This window comes from Xyrauchen texanus, chromosome 2, assembly GCF_025860055.1.
Source record: "Xyrauchen texanus isolate HMW12.3.18 chromosome 2, RBS_HiC_50CHRs, whole genome shotgun sequence".
NCBI classification, from domain to species: Eukaryota; Metazoa; Chordata; class Actinopteri; order Cypriniformes; family Catostomidae; genus Xyrauchen; species Xyrauchen texanus.
In genome coordinates this window covers 8,742,618-8,767,093 of record NC_068277.1, presented here as the reverse complement: position 1 = coordinate 8,767,093, position 24,476 = coordinate 8,742,618, and the positions used below count along the sequence as shown (strand labels likewise).

The 24,476-nt window shown below is 37.8% G+C and overlaps 1 protein-coding gene across 1 annotated transcript; it reads left to right on the top strand.

Annotated features, from left to right (window-relative positions):
- The first annotated feature begins 8,200 nt into the window (after positions 1–8,200).
- Positions 8,201–24,215, top strand: LOC127662637 (two pore channel protein 2-like). Its single transcript, XM_052153919.1, has 22 exons — positions 8,201–8,257; positions 8,737–8,853; positions 11,542–11,648; positions 11,835–11,907; positions 12,272–12,371; positions 12,674–12,739; positions 13,189–13,253; positions 14,063–14,170; positions 14,284–14,361; positions 14,428–14,514; positions 15,850–15,969; positions 16,588–16,647; positions 16,952–17,080; positions 17,184–17,233; positions 17,356–17,455; positions 20,331–20,402; positions 20,499–20,572; positions 20,955–21,060; positions 21,504–21,586; positions 22,592–22,673; positions 22,827–22,918; positions 23,566–24,215. The coding sequence occupies exons 1-22, from the start codon at positions 8,216–8,218 to the stop codon at positions 23,663–23,665; spliced, it is 1,911 nt and encodes a 636-aa protein (XP_052009879.1). The 5' UTR covers positions 8,201–8,215; the 3' UTR covers positions 23,666–24,215.
- The last annotated feature ends 261 nt before the right edge of the window (positions 24,216–24,476 follow it).

Below are 24,476 nucleotides of genomic sequence, written 5' to 3'. Positions count from 1 at the left end.
AGAGACTGCAGGAACAGATAAAAAGACCCGTACAGAGTCTCAATTGATAATTAGAGGAAACGGGTATGTTACGTCCTGAGGGTTTGAATGTGCAACTTCTACAAGTTTATTACCCCAGTTTGACTTTAATTTGAATCTATTTAAGTTGTTTGTGTAGTGGGATTATTTAGTAGGGAGGTGGACGCCATTCTGTTTTCTCTTGGTTATTTATAGAGAGGGGGTTAGGTGAAGTGATTTGTGTTTTCTTTTCTTTTAATTTTTGATAGGTAAGTCACCTTTTAAACCCCTTTAGGAAGAATGTCTTTTGTTTGTCATTTCAGCCGATTCCACTCCTGAAGTTTTCCATTCATCCCAATGAATTCTTTAATAAATTTGTTATATTATAATATATCACGCGTTGTTGTGATTTTGTGGTTACTCTGGGACCTGGAGACAGGGTCACTTTTGCACTCTCTCCAATACATTTGTTACCCACCTTCCCATACCCCTAGACCAAGTGTGCCGTAACAGGTACCATAAACTGTTTTAAATAGCGAGGATAATTGATAAAGATAAACTGCTGCCGATGTCGCTGTCTTCTTGTGGTAGGAGAGTTTCATACATTGTACAATGATGAGTTATGAAAGGACAGCCAAGAACAAATATACATAGTCTATTATAAACTATATTAAGAGGAAGAAGATTACTTTTGGATGCAGCCTGATATACCACATCAGCATGCTGCATAATCCAATTTTGGTAAGATGAGTTGAAACACAAGCTTCTTTCTAACAGTAAATGACAAGCAGTTTCTGGATCGGTAAAGAACACCAAAACCAAAGTAAATTTTCTTCATAATATAATTAATATGGCATTTAAATGAAAGTTTAGAGTCAAGCCAGAGGTCCAAGTATTTGGTGTGTTCAACTCTTTGCAGTGGCATACCATCAAGACAGGCAATAACACATGAATACGCTTTAGATTTGGATGTTTGGCGAGTACCAAAAATCATAGTGTGAGATTTAGTTTTATTGAGTAGTCATTTATTAGCTACGAGCCAGTGTTGTAGAGTATTAAAATCAGACTGCAAGGCTAATTCAGTCTGTCATAAATAAATTTTAGATGTGTATATTACCGTATCGTCCGCATAATCTGAACACAACATTCAGAACAAATCGAGGGGAGGTCATTATTAAAAAAATAGAAAAAAGAAGTGGACCAAGAGTTGAGCCTTGAGGCACGCCTCGTTGCTGTACTAATGTAACAGATTTGCTTTCTTGTACGACAACTAATTGTTTTCTGTTATGAAGATAAGCATTGAACCAAAGTAAAGCATTACGTGACAGACCAACAGAATAAAGTGTATCTGGAGTGGTGGTGGCGTAGTGGGCTAAAGCACGTAACTGTTAATCAGAAGGTTGCTGGTTTGATCCCCACAGCCACCACCATTGTGTCCTTGAGCAAGGCACTTAACTCCAGGTTGCTCCGGGGGGATTGTCCCTGTAATAAGGGCTCTGTAAGTTGCTTTGGATAAAAGCGTCTGGCAAATGCATAAATGTAAATGTAAGGTTTAAAAGGATACAGTCACTGACCAAACATAGCAAAGCAGGTCCACAGAAATAATTGCAAGGCACAAAGGTACCAAATACACAATAATTTACAGCTAAACACGCAGACAGGATGAACAGACAAGACACACAAAAAAAGAACAGCCCATTGACCCTTGACCACATAGGCCCAAGGATTTTGGTGAATAAGGCAAAACCACTTCCACTCTGAGCTTTGTCTGTTTCAATGAAGAGAAATATATGTAGCTCAAAAAAATAAAATAGAAAATAAGAAAAAGGATATATATATTTCCTTATAGTACAGCCAATGCGACTTTTTACAACACTAGACTTCTGCTTTATGGCAGCTGTTTATAAACAAAAAACAAACCTGTTCATGGCAAACCATACCAGTGAACCTGCTAGATGTAAACTTCACAACAGTAGCAGCCAAAATAACAGAAAAATTAAGTCACCAAGTATATCTCTACAAAGTGTCGTCATGGTTTATAGAGGGAAGTCTAAACTCCTGTCGGAGTCCCAGTCTTAGCGCCGCTGCATTCATCAGTAGTTTTGGAGGAGGACTCGTGGTGGGCATGTTGAAGGAGGCTCTGTGGCAGGAGGACGCTGAGAGGATGACTGCACCGGCTCGGTCTTCTTGCAGTCAAAGATGGAGCAACTTTCTGCTCTTAAGTTTATTCCGTGCACTGTCAAGTGCTTCATCAGATTTGTCGTGTTGCCTGTCTTGGGAGCAATTATCTTGTCACAAATATTGCATCGCACGCTGTTGGCATCGAGCCTGGTGAAATGTAGCCACACTTTTGATCTTTTACATCTATGGGGGTTGGGACGCATACACACTACAGCCTAACGTGTGAGCCGCGTCTCTGGGTGTAACCGGCGTAAACTAGTGTTTTTCCTTGATGCCTAACACAGCCAATCACCGGCACTTTTAGATTTGGGCACATCTAGCATGCTTACATGCTTATCAATGACGTTGACGAGATTAACCCCTTAGGTATCGAAATTCTTTTTTTTTCTCCACTTTTCTCCCCAATTTTGGCATGCGCAATTCCGAATGCGCTCTAAGTCCTCGTGGTGGCGTAGTGACTCACCTCAATCCGGGTGGAGGAGGATGAATCTCAGTTGCCTCTGCGTCTGAGACCGTCAATCCGCGCATCTTATCACATGACTTGTGTGGAGGCTTCACGCTATTCTCCCTGGCATCCACTCTCAACTCACCACGCACCCCACCAAGAGCGAGAACCACATTATAGCGACCACGAGGAGGTTAACCCAACGTGACTCTACCCACCCTAGCAACCAGGCTTAGGAACCCTGACTGGATTCACTCAGCACACCCTGGATTCAAACTTGCGACTCCAGGTGTGGTAGTCAGCGTCTTTACTTGCTGAGCTACCCAGGCCCCCACGTCATTGTCTTCTTAAGCAGATAATGTGCTGGTCATCTAGTTTGACTTCAAAATGTTGCTACTGCTTTGTTGGTTGTATCAAATTACAAATGGAGATTATTGCACTGGAGAGGTCAAGCGGGGGCTGATGGTGATACATTCAGTACTGCAGTATTACATTGTAAAACAAGGCAGCAATTCGTTTTTGCACATGATATGATACAGTGGATTTTTATGGTATCTCTTTTCAGTCTGGATGAACATTTTGTGTTAGAAAAGTTCTGTTAATACCAGTCCATTGTTGGTACATTTTAAGCAGTTTGGGAATGGGAACACCTAAGAGTTGATGTTTTGAATGGAAGTGTGAAAGTAGCCTTGATCAGACTTTTGTTTTGCAACGCTTTTGTGAACATTATGTCTGGCTCACCTTTATTTTAAGCTGACTAATGTACCGACCGCTATAGCATTTCAGAAACGTATTTTATTGCCGTCTGAGCTGCATTCATCCAGTGGTTCCAAAGTCAAAGCAAACTTTCTTTGGATCTGTATTGTTCCACACAGAGCAAACACTCAAGCATGGTTTGGATTTGCTGGGTCATACCGTATCCTGTTGAGAAGCTCAGGTTTGGCAAGGGACTCCTGGATATACTGTGACACTTACGACTATGAGGGATTCCGTGGGTTATAATTTAGTTTTAATAAAAAAAATATGCATCCAGTGTTGTACAATTCTGCTAAAAACCAAGCTGGGTGGGAAAAGGGTCATATGTTGTTGTCAATTGAAGCCAGCCATAGAACATGAATATCTTTTCAACTCAGATTATATCTAGTCTTAGATTGACCCAGTGACTGTGACCGGTTGATTCAGTTTGAGAGTGATGTTTATGGCAATAATACATTTTACCACAAAGATGCAGGTGCTTTTGTCACCTACAGACAGATCTCAGTAAGCTTTATGGCAGTTAAAGAGGAATTCTGTTCAGGGATATTTTTGCACAATCAAAATAAATGCTGTTTTCTCTTAATGTTCTCTCCTTTTACTAGATGGAGACCTCTCTATTCAACAGGCAGTTGTATTTATTGAGGATGCAATTCAGGTAAAAAATTGTATTTGCTCCTTTCTCAATATTTATTATTACTGTATTCTAACTGCAGTATTTAAAAAAATATGTTCCTATGTTTGCAATGTCATTTCCACAGTATCGTTCCATCAATCACAGGTTTGACTCTGGATCCTTGAGATTATATAGATGGTATTACTCCAGAATATATCAATGGTAAGCAAACAAGAGCCACTAGTGCCACCGAACGTTTTAAGCTGGGATAGGAGAAAGTATTTGAACACCAAAAAGTTACTTCAGCTTTAAGGGTTTTTAGGTCTTTTAATATTCATACATAGTTGTTTAGATTAACACTGACAGGAATGCTCTGTGTTCAATACAACTCTATGATTAAGATGCTCTAATGCTCTTACAATGGAAATGTATGATCAAAGCCTTCCAATGTGTTTAAAAGCAGAAATGTGCAGTATATATATAGTAATATTATAGTATTTCTTACTTACATTATTGTGTTATCTGAGCATAAAGTTGTCTTAACCTTTTAGCAGTGGGACAGCTGTTCAAGGAGGATGAACTTCTAATTTGTAAGATTAAGATTCAACTTTATTGACATTGTGCACGTACAGAGCCAATGAAATGCAGTTGCTTTCACATATCTCATATCCCAACTAAGCTGGGGTCAGAGTGCAGGGTCAACCATGAAACAGCACCCCTGGAGCAGATAGGGTAGGCCTTGCTCAAGGGCCCAACAGTGGTATCTTGGCAGTGCTGGGGCTTGAACCCCTGACCTTTCGATCAGTAACCCAGAGCCTTAACCGCTGAGCCATCACTGGCTCATAATTATGCGTTTTATGTAAACAGCACTGTGCGAATAGTTGCTTCATGTCTCTTTTCTGGTATCCTTGAGTGTGCCATGCAAAAGTTCTTGGCTTTACATGAGTCATGACATGAGTTGAAAACAATACCAGATTGGGAGAAAAGATTTTACTGGGAATTACTCTTGCGGCCCACTGAACATAGGTTTCACAATAGATATCTAATATACAGTACTGTGCAAAAGTCTGATGGTGCGTTCACTTACAAGCAAGCGTTTTGCGATTACATCAAAGTCAATGCAAAGATGCGAATTCGCGGCAGGGGCGGCGCGAATGAAGCAAATGGCGCGACTCGAACACGAGAAATTTGACATTTTTCAATTCGAGCGAAAAATCCGCATGATGCGTTGTCGCGAAAGCCTATCAGCATTGAGATTTTCCGGATGTCACTGACGTACGGACGTAGTAGCAGAAGAAATCTGGAAAAATGGATAAAAAAATTGTAGTGGTGTGTGGGCACCCAGAATTGTATGACACAACGTCATACATGTGCAGAAACCGGACAAAAAAAGACATTTAAACACACCTTTATAATCCAGCGGTCAAACTCGCGTGAGCAATGCGAGGCGAAAATGTTCTTAGCTTTGTATGTAAATCCACCATTAGGCATACTGTATAAGATTTTTCCCAAAAATTGTCTTAAGTACATTTTTGCATTCGACCACACTGTTTTTTAATTGTTTTCCTAAACATGCGCTAGACGGACGCCTTTAAACGTTGTTCCGCGTAGGGCTGGTTATCGAGTTCGATACATTTTAGGCACCAACCGAATTGCCTCTAAACAATCGAGTATCAAAAAATGTCTTGTCATTTGGTACCAAATTTCGATACCTAAGGTGTTAATCTCATCAACGTCAGTAATAAGCATGTAGCAATGCCCAAATCTAAAAGTGCTTGTGATTGGCTGTGTTTAGGCATCAAGGAAAAACACTGGAAATGGTTTGAGATCCAGGGGGCTGAGAGAGAATGTTAGCAGTAATATTGCTAACACTGTTCTACATTACAGAGAAATACTGAACCGTAATAATGAGCTTTAAAATATAATTTTACAAGCGCACGCATGAAGCGAGCCGCAGCCGTAATGATTCTGAATGTGTCGGAAAGAGACTATCTGAAGCAAGAGACTATCTGAACATTTTGTTATTTTATAGAGAGAAATGCACATTCGGGTTGCGCAAACAGACGATGATCTCAGGATCAATAATGGTCAGAGTGATCGCCAAAAGCTGATGCCTCTGACGATGTCATGACAATATTTGGCTCGTTTTCCCATTAATCTATTAAATTGTTATTATCATTATTAGACTATTATTATGATCAAATTAATATTACAAATAATTTGCCTGTAGACACAAGACACACGTTTGAAGAAACACTCTTTATTATATTATTAAGTACAGATGACAGAAAAGCCGTATATGCGTATATATGACGCGCTGATACGGAGGCGTGCAGTCTCGTGGAGCACACACATCTAAAGATCTCACACTTTGTTTCTGCCTTCCGATTTTTTTTTTTTATGAGTGCTGCAAATGACCTCAGACATCTCAGTTCAGGAGGTGCTTTGAGTTCAGTTCACTTTATTTCCATTGAGCAGTTTATTGTGAACGCAACTCTGCAGCCTGTAAAATAGTACAAACTAAATAAAATAACACAAAATGTATAAAATAATACAAAAATACATTCACCTCGAACCATGATTTATATTTTAGTGATTATTATCAGCATTATAAATATTATGTTTACATTTAAAATTGTTTTTATGTCTTTATTTGTGTAAGTAATTTTCCACCTGCATGTTTAGACGGATTCTTGCTGACGGTAAATGGAAAGGAGGTTCTATCAGGAAGACACGCAGGCTTGAGTGAAGTTTAAGATGCCATTTATTTGATAAATGTAAAACAAAGTAATGTCTCTCTCTTTGGCGTAGGCCCCGTCCGGCGGTCCGAGGGAGTTGTGCCCGGAACCGTCATATCCTGCCGGAGATAGGAGGCAGGGGCGAGGAGCCTACCCCCGTGTGGGACAGGGCTCAGCTTGCGGTGGTGGGGTGGCGGAGGTTGCCTGTGTTTTAGCGCACTGAAACAGCAATGTGATGATTGTGAGCAGGCTTATAAAGCAATGGCTTACGTGCGATTGACTAGGAATTACCCAGCTAATGATGTGATGATGTACAGCTGCTAGTCTTCCCGCTAGAACTACGCTGCACTACGTTGCACTTCCATTTACGTATTACTTATTATTTTATCACTTTATTAAAACATTTTTCTTTCTGACCAAAGTATCGTTTAGGAACCGGTATCGAAGTCAAGATATCAATATCGGTATCGATATTGGAAAATGTTGAACGATGCTCAGCCCTACTTCCGCGTCTCGCTGTTGTTCAGTCTCTCGTGCAGGAACGCTGTGTTTTTTTAGACACCGTGACAAGTAAAAAAAATGTCTCTCCGTACACCTGCCTTCTTTTCTGTTCTATTCGTTGCACTACGTCTAGCTTTTTTGTAGCGCAAGGGCACATTCAGTGTAAACAGCCCCTTTCACGATCCTCTTTGATCCGGTGACAAAGATGGGCGCGTGAAACATTTAGAAATGTACAATAAATGATGGGGCTCATTTTTGATTTTCAAAATTAAATAAAGTATATTGTACAGCAATAATACAATATTTTAAAGGAGGTTTATTTGTTTAATTGGCTATTTTTTTGTTATTTATATTTTATCATAATATGCATCATCCTGCTAGCTGCCCATCGGGGAGACGTCCCGATTCTCTCGATGGCCAATCTGACCCTGGTTGAAAAACTGGGTTTAACGTTACAAAGACAAGTTTAGCAAGCAATTCTCTCATATTAATCTCCTATAAATCTTGTGGCTTACGAAACCAGTATTTTAACATTTATGTATTTATGTATTTTAACAATGATCACAGTGCAGTTCTTTGTCCTATAGACCAGTAAGTGCATTACTGTCATTTTCTGTTTGTTTTACAAATAGTAGGAGAATGTTTGTTTATTCCGGGGTAAGTGACGGCATACCCCAGATGTTGTTGATAGTTGTTTTAAACCCAAAACATAATAAGAATGACCTGTTGCTGCATGTTTGGTATGACTCTACATGTTTCTCTTTGCTTACTTGAGCCAAACACAGATTTGTCATTTAAACTGTGAATTACATTTTTTTTATTTCACACACTACCTCCATCTCTCGAAGGGGTCTGGGGTTCACCATTGCCATTGTGCTGGCTCTGGCCTTCATTGAGAGACCCTCCTCTCTGACCTACACCTCGGACATACGTTTCAAACCCCAGCCCTGGCAGCCACCATGCGGACTGACGGAGGGTATCGAGATGGTCTGCCTTTGTGTCTTCATCCTAGACGTCACAGTGAAGGTACACTGAAAAACATAGGAAAACGCAGGTTGTCCGATTTACTAAATCAGATTATTTGTGATCTCTTCTAAACATGCTTTCTTTGCTTTCGATGAATGTAATTCTTTCAAATGTGCACTCGATTACATTATGTGAGCTAATCAAGTATGTTGAACAACATGGGCAACTGGATGAGGGCAGGGAATTTATTCCATTATGTTTCCTGAAAAAGAAATAAACAGTTAAACAAAGAGAGAAAAATATGTTGATGCAACATCACGTGGAACAAATATACATGATTAAATTGTCTAAATTCAATGCATTGGTTTCAGCGTAGAAGTTCTGAAATGATTATTATTTTATTATGTTATTTTGACTATTGTGTTACCCTCAAATATATACTATAGTTACTGCTACAACTAATTTGGTAATGTGGCATAAACAAATATTGTGTTGCTTTATATCTTATTGTAATATAAGGCCTCTATTTTGTTCCGCAGAGCTGTCTGATAGGACGGGAGGAGTTTCAGATGAATAAATGGCTGATTAGCTATGTAATAGTCATTGCAGCATCAGTTATTGATTGGATGTTGAGTGTTAGCATGATGTGCAATGAGGTGAGTTAATGATAACTGTATTACAAAACTGTATACAACTGACCCAATATTGACAAAACCAATAACCAGAACATTTCCCTGTGATGCCAACTGATATATATATATATATATATATATATATATATATATATATATATATATATACAGTTAGTTCCAGTCCTAGAATCTGATTGGACGAGAGATGTTCCATAAGCACTGATGGTCTGATACCATCAGCACTCTGACGCATCACTGTGTGTGTGTATCACTCCGCTTGTGTTCGTGCCGTGCTAAACTAAAGTGTAAGAACAGTGCAGATGTGTTAAGAGTGTCTTTTTTTTTAACATTACATATGTTAGCCAGCAGGTGGTGGCAAAATATAATTTTTGTGTGTAATATGAGCCAGTTAGGTGACGTGAATTTTTTTTATGAATGACGCGAACTGAAGGCGCTTACCTCTCATCGGACTTTCCACATTGGAGTGGACATACTGTTTAAAATGGAGGACATTGCGGTTTCTTTAGTGAATGACTATTGCGCACCGGCTACCAAGAAATAGGGAGAAATACCCCTGCTTGGACACTATTTTTCCACTGAGAAAGCTGATCTTCAGAAAGCTGTAAGCATCTCTTCTTGGGAGTGGCAACGGGTGATCACACACGCTCCGTCTCTCTCTCTCTCTCTCTCTCTCTCTCTCTCTCTCTCTCTCTCTCACACACACACACACACACACACACACACACACACACACACACACACAGACAAACACACACATCCATCTGTCTATCCTTGTTTATCCAATGACTTGTTAGGAACAGCACAAGCCGTAATACTATTTCTGAAGTCACATTTTTGAATTACTAATGAAGGCTTGGACGCATCATTTGTTTTGAACCAGCAACGGCAGATTCTGATCCGTCGTATAATAAAGTACTTCCATGCACAAATGCATTTTTATGACTGTACTCAGTTTTTCCTAAATTTTTAAAATGTACTTGTTCATTGAACTGTTGTATATAAGCAATATCACACTCGCAATTGTGCTATATGGCCCTAAATCAGCACTGCTGTGATTACCTACAGCAATCGGCCTGTGGCTGAATCACAGCAGTGCTGAATGTAGGGCCATATAGCACTCTTGCTCATGTGATATAGCTTATATATACACTCACCTAAAGGATTATTAGGAACACCTGCTCAATTTCTCATTAATGCAATTATCTAATCAACCAATCACATGGCAGTTGCTTCAATGCATTTAGGGGTGTGGTCCTGGTCAAGACAATCTCCTGAACTCCAAACTGAATGTCAGAATGGGAAAGAAAGGTGATTTAAGCAATTTTGAGCATGGCATGGTTGTTGGTGCCAGACGGGCCAGTCTGAGTATTTCACAATCTGCTCAGTTACTGGGATTTTCACACACAACCATTTCTATGGTTTACAAAGAATGGTGTGAAAAGGGAAAAACATCCAGTATGCGGCAGTCCTGTGGGCGAAAATGCCTTGATGATGCTAGAGGTCAGAGGAGAATGGGCCGACTGATTCAAGCTGATAGAAGAGCAACTTTGCCTGAAATAACACTCGTTACAACTGAGGTATGCAGCAAAGCATTTGTGAAGCCACAACACGCACAACCTTGAGGCGGATGGGCTACAACAGCAGAAGACCCCACCGGGTACCACTCATCTCCACTACAAATAGGAAAAAGAGGCTACAATTTGCAAGAGCTCACCAAAATTGGACAGTTGAAGACTGGAAAAATGTTGCCTGGTCTGATGAGTCTCGATTTCTGTTGAGACATTCAGATGGTAGAGTCAGAATTTGGCGTAAACAGAATGAGAACATGGATCCATCATGCCTTGTTACCACTGTGCAGGCTGGTGGTGGTGGTGTAATGGTGTGGGGATGTTTTTGGCACACTTTAGGCCCTTAGTGCCAATTGGGCATCATTTAAATGCCACGGCCTACCTGAGCATTGTTTCTGACCATGTCCATCCCTTTATGGCCACCATGTACCCATCCTCTGATGGCTACTTCCAGCAGGATAATGCACCATGTCACAAAGCTCGAATCATTTCAAATTGGTTTCTTGAACATGACAATGAGTTCACTGTACTAAAATGGCCCCCACAGTCACCAGATCTCAACCCAATAGAGCATCTTTGGGATGTGGTGGAACGGGAGCTTCGTGCCCTGGATGTGCATCCCACAAATCTCCATCAACTGCAAGATGCTATCCTATCAATATGGGCCAACATTTCTAAAGAATGCTTTCAGCACCTTGTTGAATCAATGCCACGTAGAATTAAGGCAGTTCTGAAGGCGAAAGGGGGTCAAACACAGTATTAGTATGGTGTTCCTAATAATCCTTTAGGTGAGTGTATATATACTAGGTCTACTAATAATGTAATTATTTTGCTGCTGTACCTTTAAGACTTAGTACCTTCTAAACTGTTTTATAATATATTTCAAGAGTGTCTGAAGTAAAATAAACTTGAACAATAAGCTCTTATTTAAAAAAATATTTTTCATGATATGACTCATTTAAAGTTATGCAACTAAATATAACAAAAGCTAAAAATCCTGCATTGTCTGTCAGGATCTGAAAACAGTCAATCAATGAACTGCTCAAGCTTTGAGATATGAATTGAATCAGTCAGCATTCAGTACCAGATTCACTGGTTGTAATCTTGTCATTTTGATCCACAGAGTTTAAGAGTCAGACGACTGATTCGCCCATTTTTCCTCTTGCAAAACTCCACTCTCATGAAGAAAACTCTCAAATGTGTCAAAAGAACTCTTCCAGAGATAGCAAGGTAATATCCTCATTCCTGTAAGAAGTGTTTATCTCCTTAAAATGACTCCATTTAATTCCATATATACTGTGGGGAACATTTTTCTCTTCTCAATGTGTGCGGTCTCATTCTACGATTATAATACGAAGGGTTATGAAATAAACATTGACTCAAAGCATTCTCTCTCTTTCTCTGTTTCTGTTTCAGTGTTATCCTATTTCTGGCACTACACCTTTGCTTATTCACCATGACTGGAATGCTGATCTTTGCCGAATCAGATGCAAGTGCTCATATGCTTGTCATTTTTGTGTTCTGATATGGGACGGTTCACCCCGAAATGACAAATCTTTCATTTCCTTTTCATCATCATGTTGTTCCAAACCGCTATGACTTTCTTACTTCCACAGAACACAAAAGTAGATCATAGGCAACCTCAGTCAACATTCACTTTCAATGGTTTTTTTTTTTCCACATACAATGAAAGTGAATGGTGACTGAGACATTCTGCCTAACATCTCCTTTTGTGTTCCACAGAAGAAGGAAAATCAAACAAGCTTGGAACAACATAAATTTAAACCCTTTAATATGAAGTCATATTAATAGAGACTTATAAAGTCTCTATTCCTAACTGTATGTTGTTGTAGGACCCTAAGAAGAATGGAGAATGGAAAACATATTTCAAAAACCTGCCACAGGCCTTGTCCTCTCTTCTAGTGCTGCTGACCACAGCCAACAACCCTGACGGTACACCTTGGTTTGCCTTTGATCATTATAACAATTACTGCTTTAAAGTTTCTCAGGAGGTGTTAGTCTCTGAATGAGTCAGTAACATTTAAATGCTTAAGTGGCACATGTGGCATTTTAGCACGTCTATATCGAATGTTCTGTCACCTCAGGATCATTGCTGTGACACTGTGAGTCATTTGGTTTAATCACATGACATGATGTCTTGTGGCTTGAGAGAATGGCCTGTTTCACAAGTATCTTAAACATGAAACCGCACGATGAGCTATCGCCTTTCTTGTAATGTCCCTCTCTCTCAACAGTCATGATTCCAGCGTACTCTCTGAACCGTGGCTATTCAATATTTTTCGTTCTCTTTACTGTGCTTGGTAAGTTTTAGAGCACTCAAATTGGTTTTGTGGGTGAATCTCTTTGAAATTTGTCCCGATCACATTTCACCATTAACTAAATACATTAAATAAAATCATTTTGCATAAAGAATATTAATTATTCTTAATGATATTCTCATCACTGTAATATATAATAAGTATTTTTATTTACATCAGCATCAATTCTATTCAGTTCCTCTTAATTTTATAAAAACAATGCAGTTGTCATGATGCAAAAAAATGTTAATGGTCAAAAATAAGCTTCATTTTCTTAATGCATTTACGCATTGATTTATATTCTTATGTTTTTCTTTAGATTTTGGGGTGAAACATGATCCAGACATATGGTGTTCTTGATTCACCCACTTATGCAGATTGCATTATATAATCCATGCATTCAGAATTTTACACCTGAGGTTAACGCATTCATTTGCTTTTGTTTCTTTTAGGAACTTTTTTACTGATGAATTTAATGACTGCTATTATTTATAACCAGTTCAGAGGATATCTTCTGGTGAGTGACATATATTAGACACTTGTCTGGTAAAGGGATAGTTCTATCAAAAATAAAAATAAACATTTTGTCATCTACACATTCTCATATTTTTCCAAACTCGTATGGCTTTCTTAATTATGTCGAACACAAAAAGATACATTTTGAAGAATGTTCACAATGCTCTTTTCCATACAACGAAAGCACACAGTGACCAGTGGCTGTCAAGTGTCAAAAATGGGAGTGGTGGTGGCATAGTGGGCTGAAGCACATAACTGTTAATCAGAAGGTTGCTGGTTCGATCCCCACAGCCACCACCATTGTGTCCTTGAGCAAGGCACTTAACTCCAGGTTGCTCCGGGGGGATTGTCCCTGTAATAAGTCACTGTAAGTCGCTTTGGATAAAAGCGTCTGCCAAATGCATAAATGTAAATGTAAAAATCACAAAAGAAACACCATTCAGTTACCACAAAAGTAGTCAATATGACTTGTGCACCATATTCCAAGTCTTCTGAAGCTATACAATCTTTGTGTGATGAACGGACCATTATTTCAGTCATTATTCACTGAAAATCTTCCCCTTTGCCGTAGCCCCAAAATCTAATTTGTGTACGGTCTTTTGCATGTATAGTTTGAATTCCTCTCAAGTGATCATATGGCTTCCTGGAATATAGTGCAAGAGTCATATGGACTACTTTTATGATGCCGTTTGGTCCTTTTTGAACATTCTGCTAAATCTCTTGTGTTTGATGGAAGAAAAATATTAATATGGGTTTTAGAACGGCAGGAAAAACTTTCATTAATTATGGTATCTCTGTCAATCTGTTTAGATGTCAGTTCAGACATCTATAATTCGGAGACGTCTGGGTATCCGTGCTGCTTTTGAGGTGCTGTGCTGTCCGGGACGAGGACACACCAGTAGTCAATCTGAAGGCCATGTGTAAGATGTCACTCGTTCACCCTCATAGTGCTTAGTGCAAACATTCACTCACGTTTATTATGTGGGGTTTTTCACCTTGTGACTTTACTTCTCCTGTTGCTGTTCAGGGAGCGAGTGGCAGTAAACACCTTTCTGCAGGTCATGGGTAGAGTTCACATGAAGTCATATCACAGACAAGCTATCATAAAGGTAAAGAGATATTTAGGCAGTGCATGCTATGAGTGTTTGTCTGACCAGTGTTTTTCTCTCTCTCAGGCTGCTCAACAGTTCCCAGACGGCTTCATCGACGCCAAGGCCTTCCAGAGGCTCTTCAGTGAGCTGGACAAGGACTTTCTGAAAGAGGTTTGCCTCTACTGCAGTTACTGTCAGAATGCACTTATTTCCATCTTAGGAAAGAAAACAAAACAATATGAAAAATAATAATTTCCCGAATTTTGGAAGAGGTAATTTCCCCATTATTTGATCACTAACACGGCTGTGTTTGTGGTGTGTGTGCCAGTGAAATGACTCCAGGCGGGCACATCACAAAGATTACAACCAGTGTTTATGCTGGTTTATGATTTATTAAAGGGACAGTTCACCCAACAATGAAAAGTCTCTCATCATTTACTCACCCTCATGCCATCCCAGATGTGTAGACTTTCTTTCTTCTGCTGAACACAGTTGAAGATTTTTTGAAGAATATTTCAGCTCTGTTGGTCCATACAATGCAAGTGAATGGTGACCAAACATAAAGTCAGCATAAAAGTAATCCAAAAGACTCCAGTGGTTAAACCCATATCTTCAGAAGTGTATGATATGTGTGGGTGAGAAACAGATCAGTATTTAAGTTCTTTATTACTATCAATCTACACTTTCACTTTCTTCTTATTGTGTTTTTGGCGATTCACATTTGTGCATATCTCCACCTACTGGGCAGGACAGAGAATATATAGCAAAAAAGGACTTGAATTGAATCATATCACTTCTAAATATGTGGATTTAACCACTAGAGTCTTATGGATTACTTTTATGCTGCCTTTATGTGCTTTTTGGAGCTTCAGAATTTTGGTCACCATTCACTTGCATTGTGAGGAACTACAGAGCTTAAATATTCTCGTAAAAATCTTTGTTTGTGTTCAGCAGAAGAAAGAAAGTCACACACATCTGTGATGGCTTGAGGGTGAGTAAATGATGAGAGAATTAACATTTTGGGGTGAACTGTCCCTTTAACGGTAAATGCATAAATCGCGATTAAGAATGTATTTTTATTTAATAGCATGCATTAACACGTTAACATTGACAGATTTATTATATTATAATTATTATTGCATTACAGTTAGGAGAATTCATTTTTTATGTATTGCGGTTTCACAGCAAAGAGAGTTTAGGGTGAAAATGTGCTTAATTGTCTTAAAAAAAATATGCAATTATCACGATGCAAAAGATCTCAATGGTCCTAAAATAGACTTTAATAGATTTTCTTTAAGCAAAAATTAATTTCTAATTTCTTGCTTTTGATTTTGGAGTAAAGTGTGGCCTGGACATGTTACTTTTTGGTACATTTATTGTTAGTGAAGTCACTTCATTTTAATTATTTGTGCCTAATCAATTTCCAGGAAAATTAGAGTCATTAGTTTCCTGTGCCAGCTGCTGTGGTGCAAGTGTTTGTGTCTAATTTTGTGTTTTTTCACGCAGCATCCGCCAAAGCCAGAGTACAGTTCTTCAGTCATGCAGCAAATCCAGTATATCTTCAGTCACTACTATACTACTGTGCTGGGAAATATTGTCGCTTTGTCTAATGTCTTATGCATCTGTGTGAGAAACCAGATTTCCTTTTCCTTACCCACCACATACACCATCTTACACGTAAAACCCTACGAACATTTTATTTCTAACCCGCCATCCTTACAGAGTTCTGAGGATTAAACAAGGGTTTTCCAACAGGAGGTTCGCTGACCTCTAGGGGTTCACGTTGTAACTGCAGGGGTGTTTTAGGAGAGTGATACAAATGCCAAAACCAAATAAAAATAAAAAAATAAAATACTTATTATTTTAAAAAAATAAAATGTGTAAAATCAAAACATAACAATTTATTCTGACCTTATTTACTAAAATAAAATAAGTCATTATATTGTGTATTTATTTTATTAATTGAAATATAAGAACCTTATTGAAATCTTCGGGAGTAATAAAAGTAAATAACTGGGGTCTTAGGGTTTCCCTTGACAAAGGGGTGGGAACCACTTATGGGACAAAATGTAACTGGACATGGAACTTTCTGTTTATTTGTGAAAGGGTGCCACCTTGTGGACAATATATGATTAACACTTGACTAGAATTTTTGCCATCCACATGTCACAGTATACTGAGTGATTGTTCTGGTGCTTTGAGACTTGAAGTTCATATTTGATATCTGATGAAATCTTTCTGCAGACCATCTTGGTTCTGGATTCAGAGAAATCCTCGTCAGAGCGAGATAACTACCATATAGAGGTGACAGTCTAATGCATTGAATACATTAATCACTGCAGAAAGAGAACAGCTTAATATTGGCTTTTTAAGGGAAACTAAACCATAAAGAAACATTCTGAGTTTAATGAAAGACTTGTGCTTTCTTTTGTGTATTTTTAAATATTTAGTATATAGATAGATAGATAGATATAAGATAGATAGATAGATAGATAGATAGATAGATAGATAGATAGATAGATAGATAGATAGATAGATAGATTGAGTGTAGATTACCATATATTGCTGAAGTATAAATACAAATACCTGTATCGTTTCTGTCTTTTAGATCATCAACTGTGCTTTCATCTTCTACTATTTCATAGAGATGTTACTGAAAATAGTGGCTTTTGGTTGGAAAGTTTATCTGTCGTATATTAGTAACATACTTGATGGATTCCTCACTGTTCTCCTGCTGGTAAGACATTTTATCTTTGTGATTTATTCATATTTAATTAAAAAAAATTAAGTTTGTGCTCGGATGCTCAAGTAACAGTTTTTTGTTCTTTTCTTCTCAACAGTTTCTTCAAATTGCCACATTCATCGCATACAGGATTCCCGACTCTAAAGAGTGAGTGTGTGGAATTTATGTTATATGCATAAAAAGTATTTATTTTACAATTGATACATCTCAAAGAAACACATCTCCCATGCTGTTGTCTAAATGCTTTGGAGATTTTTCTGCTCACACAGGGATCCGGTTCAACAGCATGTGATGCCTTTGTGGGAGATGGTTCGATTGGTCAACATGTTGATTGTTTTACGCTTCCTCAGGATAATTCCAGATATCAAGGTTGGCAACTGGGTTCATACATGAGAGAATTTTTAGACCTTGTTAAGGAACGCACACCTAGAGACGCTTATTACAGTACTGTATTTATATATATATATATATATATATATATATATATATATATATATATATATATATATATATATATATATATATATATATATATATATATATATATATATATATATATATATATATATATATATATAATTGTATTTATATATATATATATATATATATATATAGAGAGATATATATATATATATATATATATATATATATATATATATATAGTATATATATATATATATATATATTATATATATATATATATATATATACTGTAATGGAGGTTTCTATGGCAAGCATCACTATTAATATTGTTTGTACTCAAGAGTTAGGGATTTGAACAAACCCCTAATGATAAGTACTAAAAGGCGGGGCATAACTTATCCTGCATTTTTTGCATTATGAACATGAATGATACCAAAGTCCCTTTAATGCAAGTCATGTCACTCATGTCACTCAGATGTCACGTCACTAACCTATTTTAACTTTTATGCAAGTACAGACTATCTACTTAAATGGGGAAAGACCGAAATCTCCAAAAGTGTTGGTCAAGATTAGGTTTAAATAACATATTTCAAATCATGAAAAAATATATTAAAGAGCACCTATTATGGTCTTTCAAATATTACCTTTCATGTAGTGTGTTATATGTTTGTGAATGTAAAAAAAGTCTGTAAAGTTAATTACTTCCCAAAAGAAAGAACCGATTCTGAACACCTGAAACGAGTCGTTAGTCATTCCAGACGTACTTCCTGTACTAACCTACGTAATTTGGTAACAAAAAACCCGCCTCTGGTCTTCATTGGCTGCTCACGAACAGCTTAGACCCGCCCTCAAACACTACACTAAGCGGTAGACCAATCACAACAGACTAGGATATCTGACCAATCAGAGCAGAGTAGGCGCTCTGAAAGGAGGAGTTTAGAATGAATCCTTTAGAACGGATCATTGAACGCGCCGATTTTGACACTGGGAAAAATAGGTAATGCTGCAATTGAAATTATGAGCAAATTAAAGTGTTTTTTTGACCTTAGATACATGTATATCTTTTGTATGAGACCTTTAAAACAAAATTAGGCATGTTTAAAAACCATAATAGGTGCTCTTTAACAATGGCATCATAAATTGTGCTTGTTTTGGTCAAATCTACAACAAAACACTATTTATCAGGCTGGTCTAGTGCACCAGTCCACATGTGCGCTCTTGAATAAACAAATATTGTAGGTGATTGGCTCTTTTGGGCTCTTTTGACATTTCAGTAAGCAACATGCTATCAAACACTCAGAATACCCTGGAATTGAAGTCTTAAAAGGATAGTTTACCCAAAATTTTTAATTCACTCATTATTTACTCACCCTCATGCCGTCCCAGATGTGTATGACATGCTTTCTTCTGCAGAACACAAACAAAGATTTTTAATAGAATATCTCAGCTCTGTCTGTCCAGACAATGCAAGTGGATGGGTACCAACATTTTGAAGCTCCTAAAAGCACATAAAAGTAGAATAAAAGTATTCCATAAGACTCAAGTGGTTTAATCCATGTCTTCTGAAGCGATCCAGTTGGTTGTGGGTGAGAACAGACCAAAATATAACTCCTTTTTCACTGTACATCTTGCCATTGCAGTCTCTAGGCATGATCTTGATTTCAAGCTTGATTAGACATTTAGTGCTTGACGCATCGCAGAGCGTTAGGTGGCGATTGGAAATTTAATCGAGCTTGAAATCATGATCGCCAAGGAGACTGTTAATGTCAAGATTTATAGTGAAAAAGGAGACATACATTTTGTTCTGTTCAAAACCAATCTCACTCAAAACCAATTAGATCGCTTAAGAAGACATGGGGTGTTTTTCATTTCTAAGAACGCAAAGAACCAACTTGTCTTGTCAAGCCACATTGCAAGAACAAACACGGGAAGGACGGGAGGACAAAAAACGCATCTATTGCGAAAGTTGACATGTGCTGCAATCTTACATTACATTTACATTTATGCATTTGGCAGACGCTTTTATCCAAAGCCACTTATTACAGGGACAATCCTCCCGGAGCAACCTGGAGTTACGTGCCTTGCTCAAGGACACAATGGTGGTGGCTGTGGGGTTAGAACCTGTGACCTTCTGATTAACAGCCCTGTGCTTTAGCCACTACGCCTAAAGCACAGGGCACTACAGATTTATTATCATCACACCAGTGAGGTTTTACAGGACTAGTAACACGCTAAAAGAATAAAGTCTGTAAACACTTTTTTCCTTTATGTGGAAACATAAATTAGAGTTCCTCGATGCTTATATCGGGAAACTCTTGTGGTAAAACCACTGATTTATCAGTGGGTAAATCAACGATAAATGTTCTTCGTCTGACACCGTAGCATCTGATGCTTCACCGATATTTGGCCTGATCAAGAACACATCGAGGGTAGTTTTATGCATTCACGGTACTTGCAATCTTGATTATTGGAATTGAACTTCAGCAGTGGATGATGACGATGAACGAGTCCACGAGAACGTAAGAACCCAAAAGAATGCATAGTGAGAAACAGACTTGGATTTAACCACTGGAATCATATGGATTACTTTTATGCTGCCTTTATGTGCTTTCTGGAGCTTCAAAGTTCTCGTCACATTCACTTGCATTTTATGAACCAACAGAGCTAAAATATTCTTCTAAAAATCTTTGTTTGTGTTCAGCAGAAGAAAGAAAGTCATACACATCTGGGATGGCATTGGGAATTTTAATTTTTGGGTAAACTGTCCCTTTAATGCCTATGAAACAATGTGCATCGGATGTTTTGCTTGTTTTTTCTTTAGTTGATGGCTGTAATGGCCAGCACTCTTGTAGACCTGGTGAAGAATTTACGGGCATTTGCTGGTATTCTGTTGGTGAGAGAACAGACTCCCCTTTCAATGTATCCAGTGGGCCATTATTATTGATTGTGAGGTCATTCTCCTCATATCTGCATGTCCTCTTTGACACAGGTGGTATACTATGTGTATGCAATTCTTGGTATCTGGCTTTTCCAGGGAGCTATAACCGCCCCAAAAAATATGAGGTATTGTTCATTACATCTAGTTTAACAGGAAACATCATTTTTAATGACTTTTTCACTACACATGTACTTAAAGTGTTGCATAGAGTATTATGGATAGTAATGAGTAACAAGATAACACTTAAAGGGATAGTTCACCCCAGAATTTTGTCATCATTTATGTTATTCAAAACATGTATGACTTTTTTCCCCTCCGTGGAACACAAAAGCAGACGTTAGGCAGAATGTTAGCCTCAGTCACCATTCACTTACATTGTATGGAAAAAAGATGCATTGAATGTGAATGAGAACTGAGGCTAACATTCTGCCTATTATGTTGCTTTATGTTAAGCAATTCATGAATCTCTAATGAATGTGAGCCTCTTCTTAATCTGTGCTCTCTCAGTGAGATCTCAGACTCCAGTTTGGAGAATGTCACAGGCGCCTTTACCATGGATTGTGGCTCTTTTGAACAGCTGGAGTACTGGCCAAACAACTTTGATGATTTTGCTGTAAGTAGCTCAAAGAAAAGTTTGAGCCCCAGGCGGCACCTCAATGTATCATGTTCATGGATCATCTTATGCATATTACACACAAAAATGGCAAAAGCGTTTCCAAATTGCAAGCTCGAGTCTTCTATTTCCTGGAGTCAATGTGTATAGGATTTAATTAGTCTTACTGGTAACAAAGTGAGAACAAATATATTTCGGATTGACCCATACCTAAATGGCAAAAAAAGAAAACTGTCTTTGGTCACTTTGCACGCTAGTCAGACAATTTCCATGTTTTTTTGTGCAATGTGGACCAGACTTTATCTCCTGGCTACACTGAGAAGTCCTTATGTGCTTGCCGAACAGGAACGTCTGTTTTAAAAAGGATAAAGAATCAAAATCAATGTCTTGCTCTTCTCATATTTTTGTGTTTACTTCCTATCACGTTCCCCTTTTTCTTCTAGGCCTCTTTGGTCCTGCTTTATAACATCATGGTGGTGAATAACTGGCATGTTTTTACAGATGCATACACCAGATACACTACAGAGTAAGCTAGCAGCTCCACCAAAACACAAACACACCTCTGTCTCTATTTAACAATTTAGTTAGCTTCGGCCGGGAAGTGGTTCATAATTTTGTAACTAGGGCTGTCGATTTAACGTGTTAATTCGGTGCGATTAATTTTAGAATTAAAAAATTTACGCAATTAATCGCAATGCCCCCGGACTGTAATAAGGAAGATTCCTGAGAAATGCAATCTTGTAGTACCACCTGTTTACTCCAGAGGGCAGTAAGTGAAACTTCAGCTGTGTGGGCAACGGTCACTTTATTTTATAGAGTTAAGAAAACACTTCAGTAGGCAGAACAACACAAACATGCGTTACTTTGTTGCGTTCAAACACTTGATGGAAAATCGAACTAAGGGATCTCAAGATGTGTTTAAATATTGAGTATTAAACTATATTTAACTTGACACAGTGACCTAAAAATGTATGTTTATGTTGCAACACACCGTGACGCTACACAAGTTTGTCTGACGCAGGTGTAAATTGACGGGTCCTTAAACAAGCCCTCATAATAAATCTCCAATTGATTGACAAATTCACTTGTGTAATGGATTACTGTGAACTGTGTGCCAATGATTGACTTATGATCAATAATATGGTAATAAACAATACATTGTATTCTAAAGCCGCTTTTTCTATTGTAATCAATGATTAACTCTTCTGCTGCAGGAATGTAAAGCATTTTAATTATCTGAATATTTATATATATATATATATATATATATATATATATCTATATATATATATATATATATATATATATATATATATATATATATATATATATATATATGTATATTTAAAGATAACTATGTATAATTATTTCATCATTATATATTGAATTATTGTTATATGAGGGGCTTTCTCAGCAAATATTTGTATATGCGATTAATTGCGAATAATTAATAGGGACACCATCTAATTAATTCGATTACAAATTTTAATTGATTGACAGCTCTAATTGTAACCATGATATTCCATCTCAGGTGGTCTTTGGTGTACTTTGTGGCTTGGTGGTTAACATCGTCAGTCATGTGGGTCAACTTGTTTGTGGCCCTTATTTTGGAGGTATGATGAAGGCTTTTTGATTCAGACAATTAAATATTAGTTGGTAAAAACATTATTTGAATAAACGCACTTCTATTATACATAATGGTCTCTTAGATGTCAAATCTGTTGCTAAGCGTACTAGTTATCCTTGTTGCTTTGTGCTGTGTTCAGAACTTCACATATAAATGGGACCACTGTAATGCGTTGTCTGTTGGGGAAGTGGAGAGGATCGTATTCCAAAGCACGGTGCAGCTGATGTTCAGGTTGGATTTTTTTTTCTTTGACGACTTGTGTAATTATGTGTTTTCTTCTACTGTAATATCAGTAATGAAATTCATATTAGTCTTATTCAAATGAAGATTTTTAAGTATTATTTACAAACTGTACATTTGGTTCTCCAGCTATATGACCAACGTTGCACAAATGCCTGTTTTCCCAATTCTATATGTATCACTTGTTATAAAAACTAAAATAAAAAATAAATGTAATGAACTAAAATTAAACTATAAAATATTTAAAAACTAAACTAAAACTAACAAAGAACTAACAAACAAAACGAAAACTAAACTACATTGGAGTGAAAAACGACACAGAAATAAAAACTAAATAAAAAATGTAAAACTATTATAACCTTGGTTGACGTCAACAGTGCAGCTCAGTGACACCCGGACTCCGAGTTCATCTGAATGACATCGCGGTTAGATCAACCGTGATCAGACGGCCTAGCCAAACCTTAACTCCAAACCTAGACCTAAGCCAGAAATCTGATATGAATGTTGTTCCATGCATATTTCCTACTTGAGTAAATCATGTTGTGGTTTTGAAACAGCATATCTTTAGCATTATGTTATCTTACCTCTCCCTGTAAAACAATGTCTGTAATCTCAGAATTGCTCTATTCTCTCTTCAGAGAGCATGTCCAAGAACCGACAGAAGAAGAATTACTAGCTAAACTCCAACAACACCATCATCTCCACCTCGGCTGGTGTCCCTCAGCACATACACCCTAACTTTCACCTCATGTGATGCCTTTTATACATACAAGGACATCATTTTACTAAAACACACCCAGAATCCTGCAGGACTCCATCACGTCTGTGTAGGCCTCATGTTTACATATCCATCCATTTCTGAGGACCTGTTTTCCATTATGGGCTCTGTGGTGCTTCAGGTTTGCCTGGGAAAGGATACATGTGGAACTTCAATTTATAAAGAGGCTGTAGATCACGAATATACGTAGTGACTCCAGAGATCTTACCATATATTTTTAATTTATTTTGTTGAGCCTGTTACAATCTGAAAAATGCAGAAATTAATTATTTTAAAAACCATTGAAAACAAAGGGATTGTGTTAAATGCAATATTGTTATACTGTTTTTTTAACTTGTTGATACGCAATCGCCCGCACGCGGTGGTGACGCCACTCTGCTTATATTTAATATATAATTTACCGTCTATACATGTAATTAATGTTAACATATTATAAATTTTTTCAAAGGTCTAAAGGTACGTACACACTGCCAGCGACATCGCGCGCGACAGCGACTCAATACCATTCATTTTCAATGCGAGCACAGCGACTTCCGGCGATACGAGCTGTCGCGACCGTTGGCTTAGATGTGGGCGTGTCCAGCGACGCGACAAAGTTGAGAAAAGTTCAACTTTGGAGCGACTAACGGAAGCGACAGCCAATAGGAGAGACGACGGGAGAGCTCACGTGATCCTTCTCTCTTTCTCTCAGCTCCTGCAGTAACGGAAAGATGGATGAAAGGCTAATTCTTGCTGTTAGAAATGTTCCAGTGCTCTATGATATGTCTCTTC

Bases quoted from the DNA above. Each gene is read 5' to 3' on its own strand.
- LOC127662637 (XM_052153919.1), top strand. From the start codon at position 8,216: ATGGTCTGCCTTTGTGTCTTCATCCTAGACGTCACAGTGAAG. The intron at 17,456-20,330 runs GTTGGCAACTGG...TTTTTTCTTTAG, and splicing joins GGATAATTCCAGATATCAAG to TTGATGGCTGTAATGGCCAG. The intron at 22,919-23,565 runs GTTGGATTTTTT...TTCTCTCTTCAG, and splicing joins ACGGTGCAGCTGATGTTCAG to AGAGCATGTCCAAGAACCGA.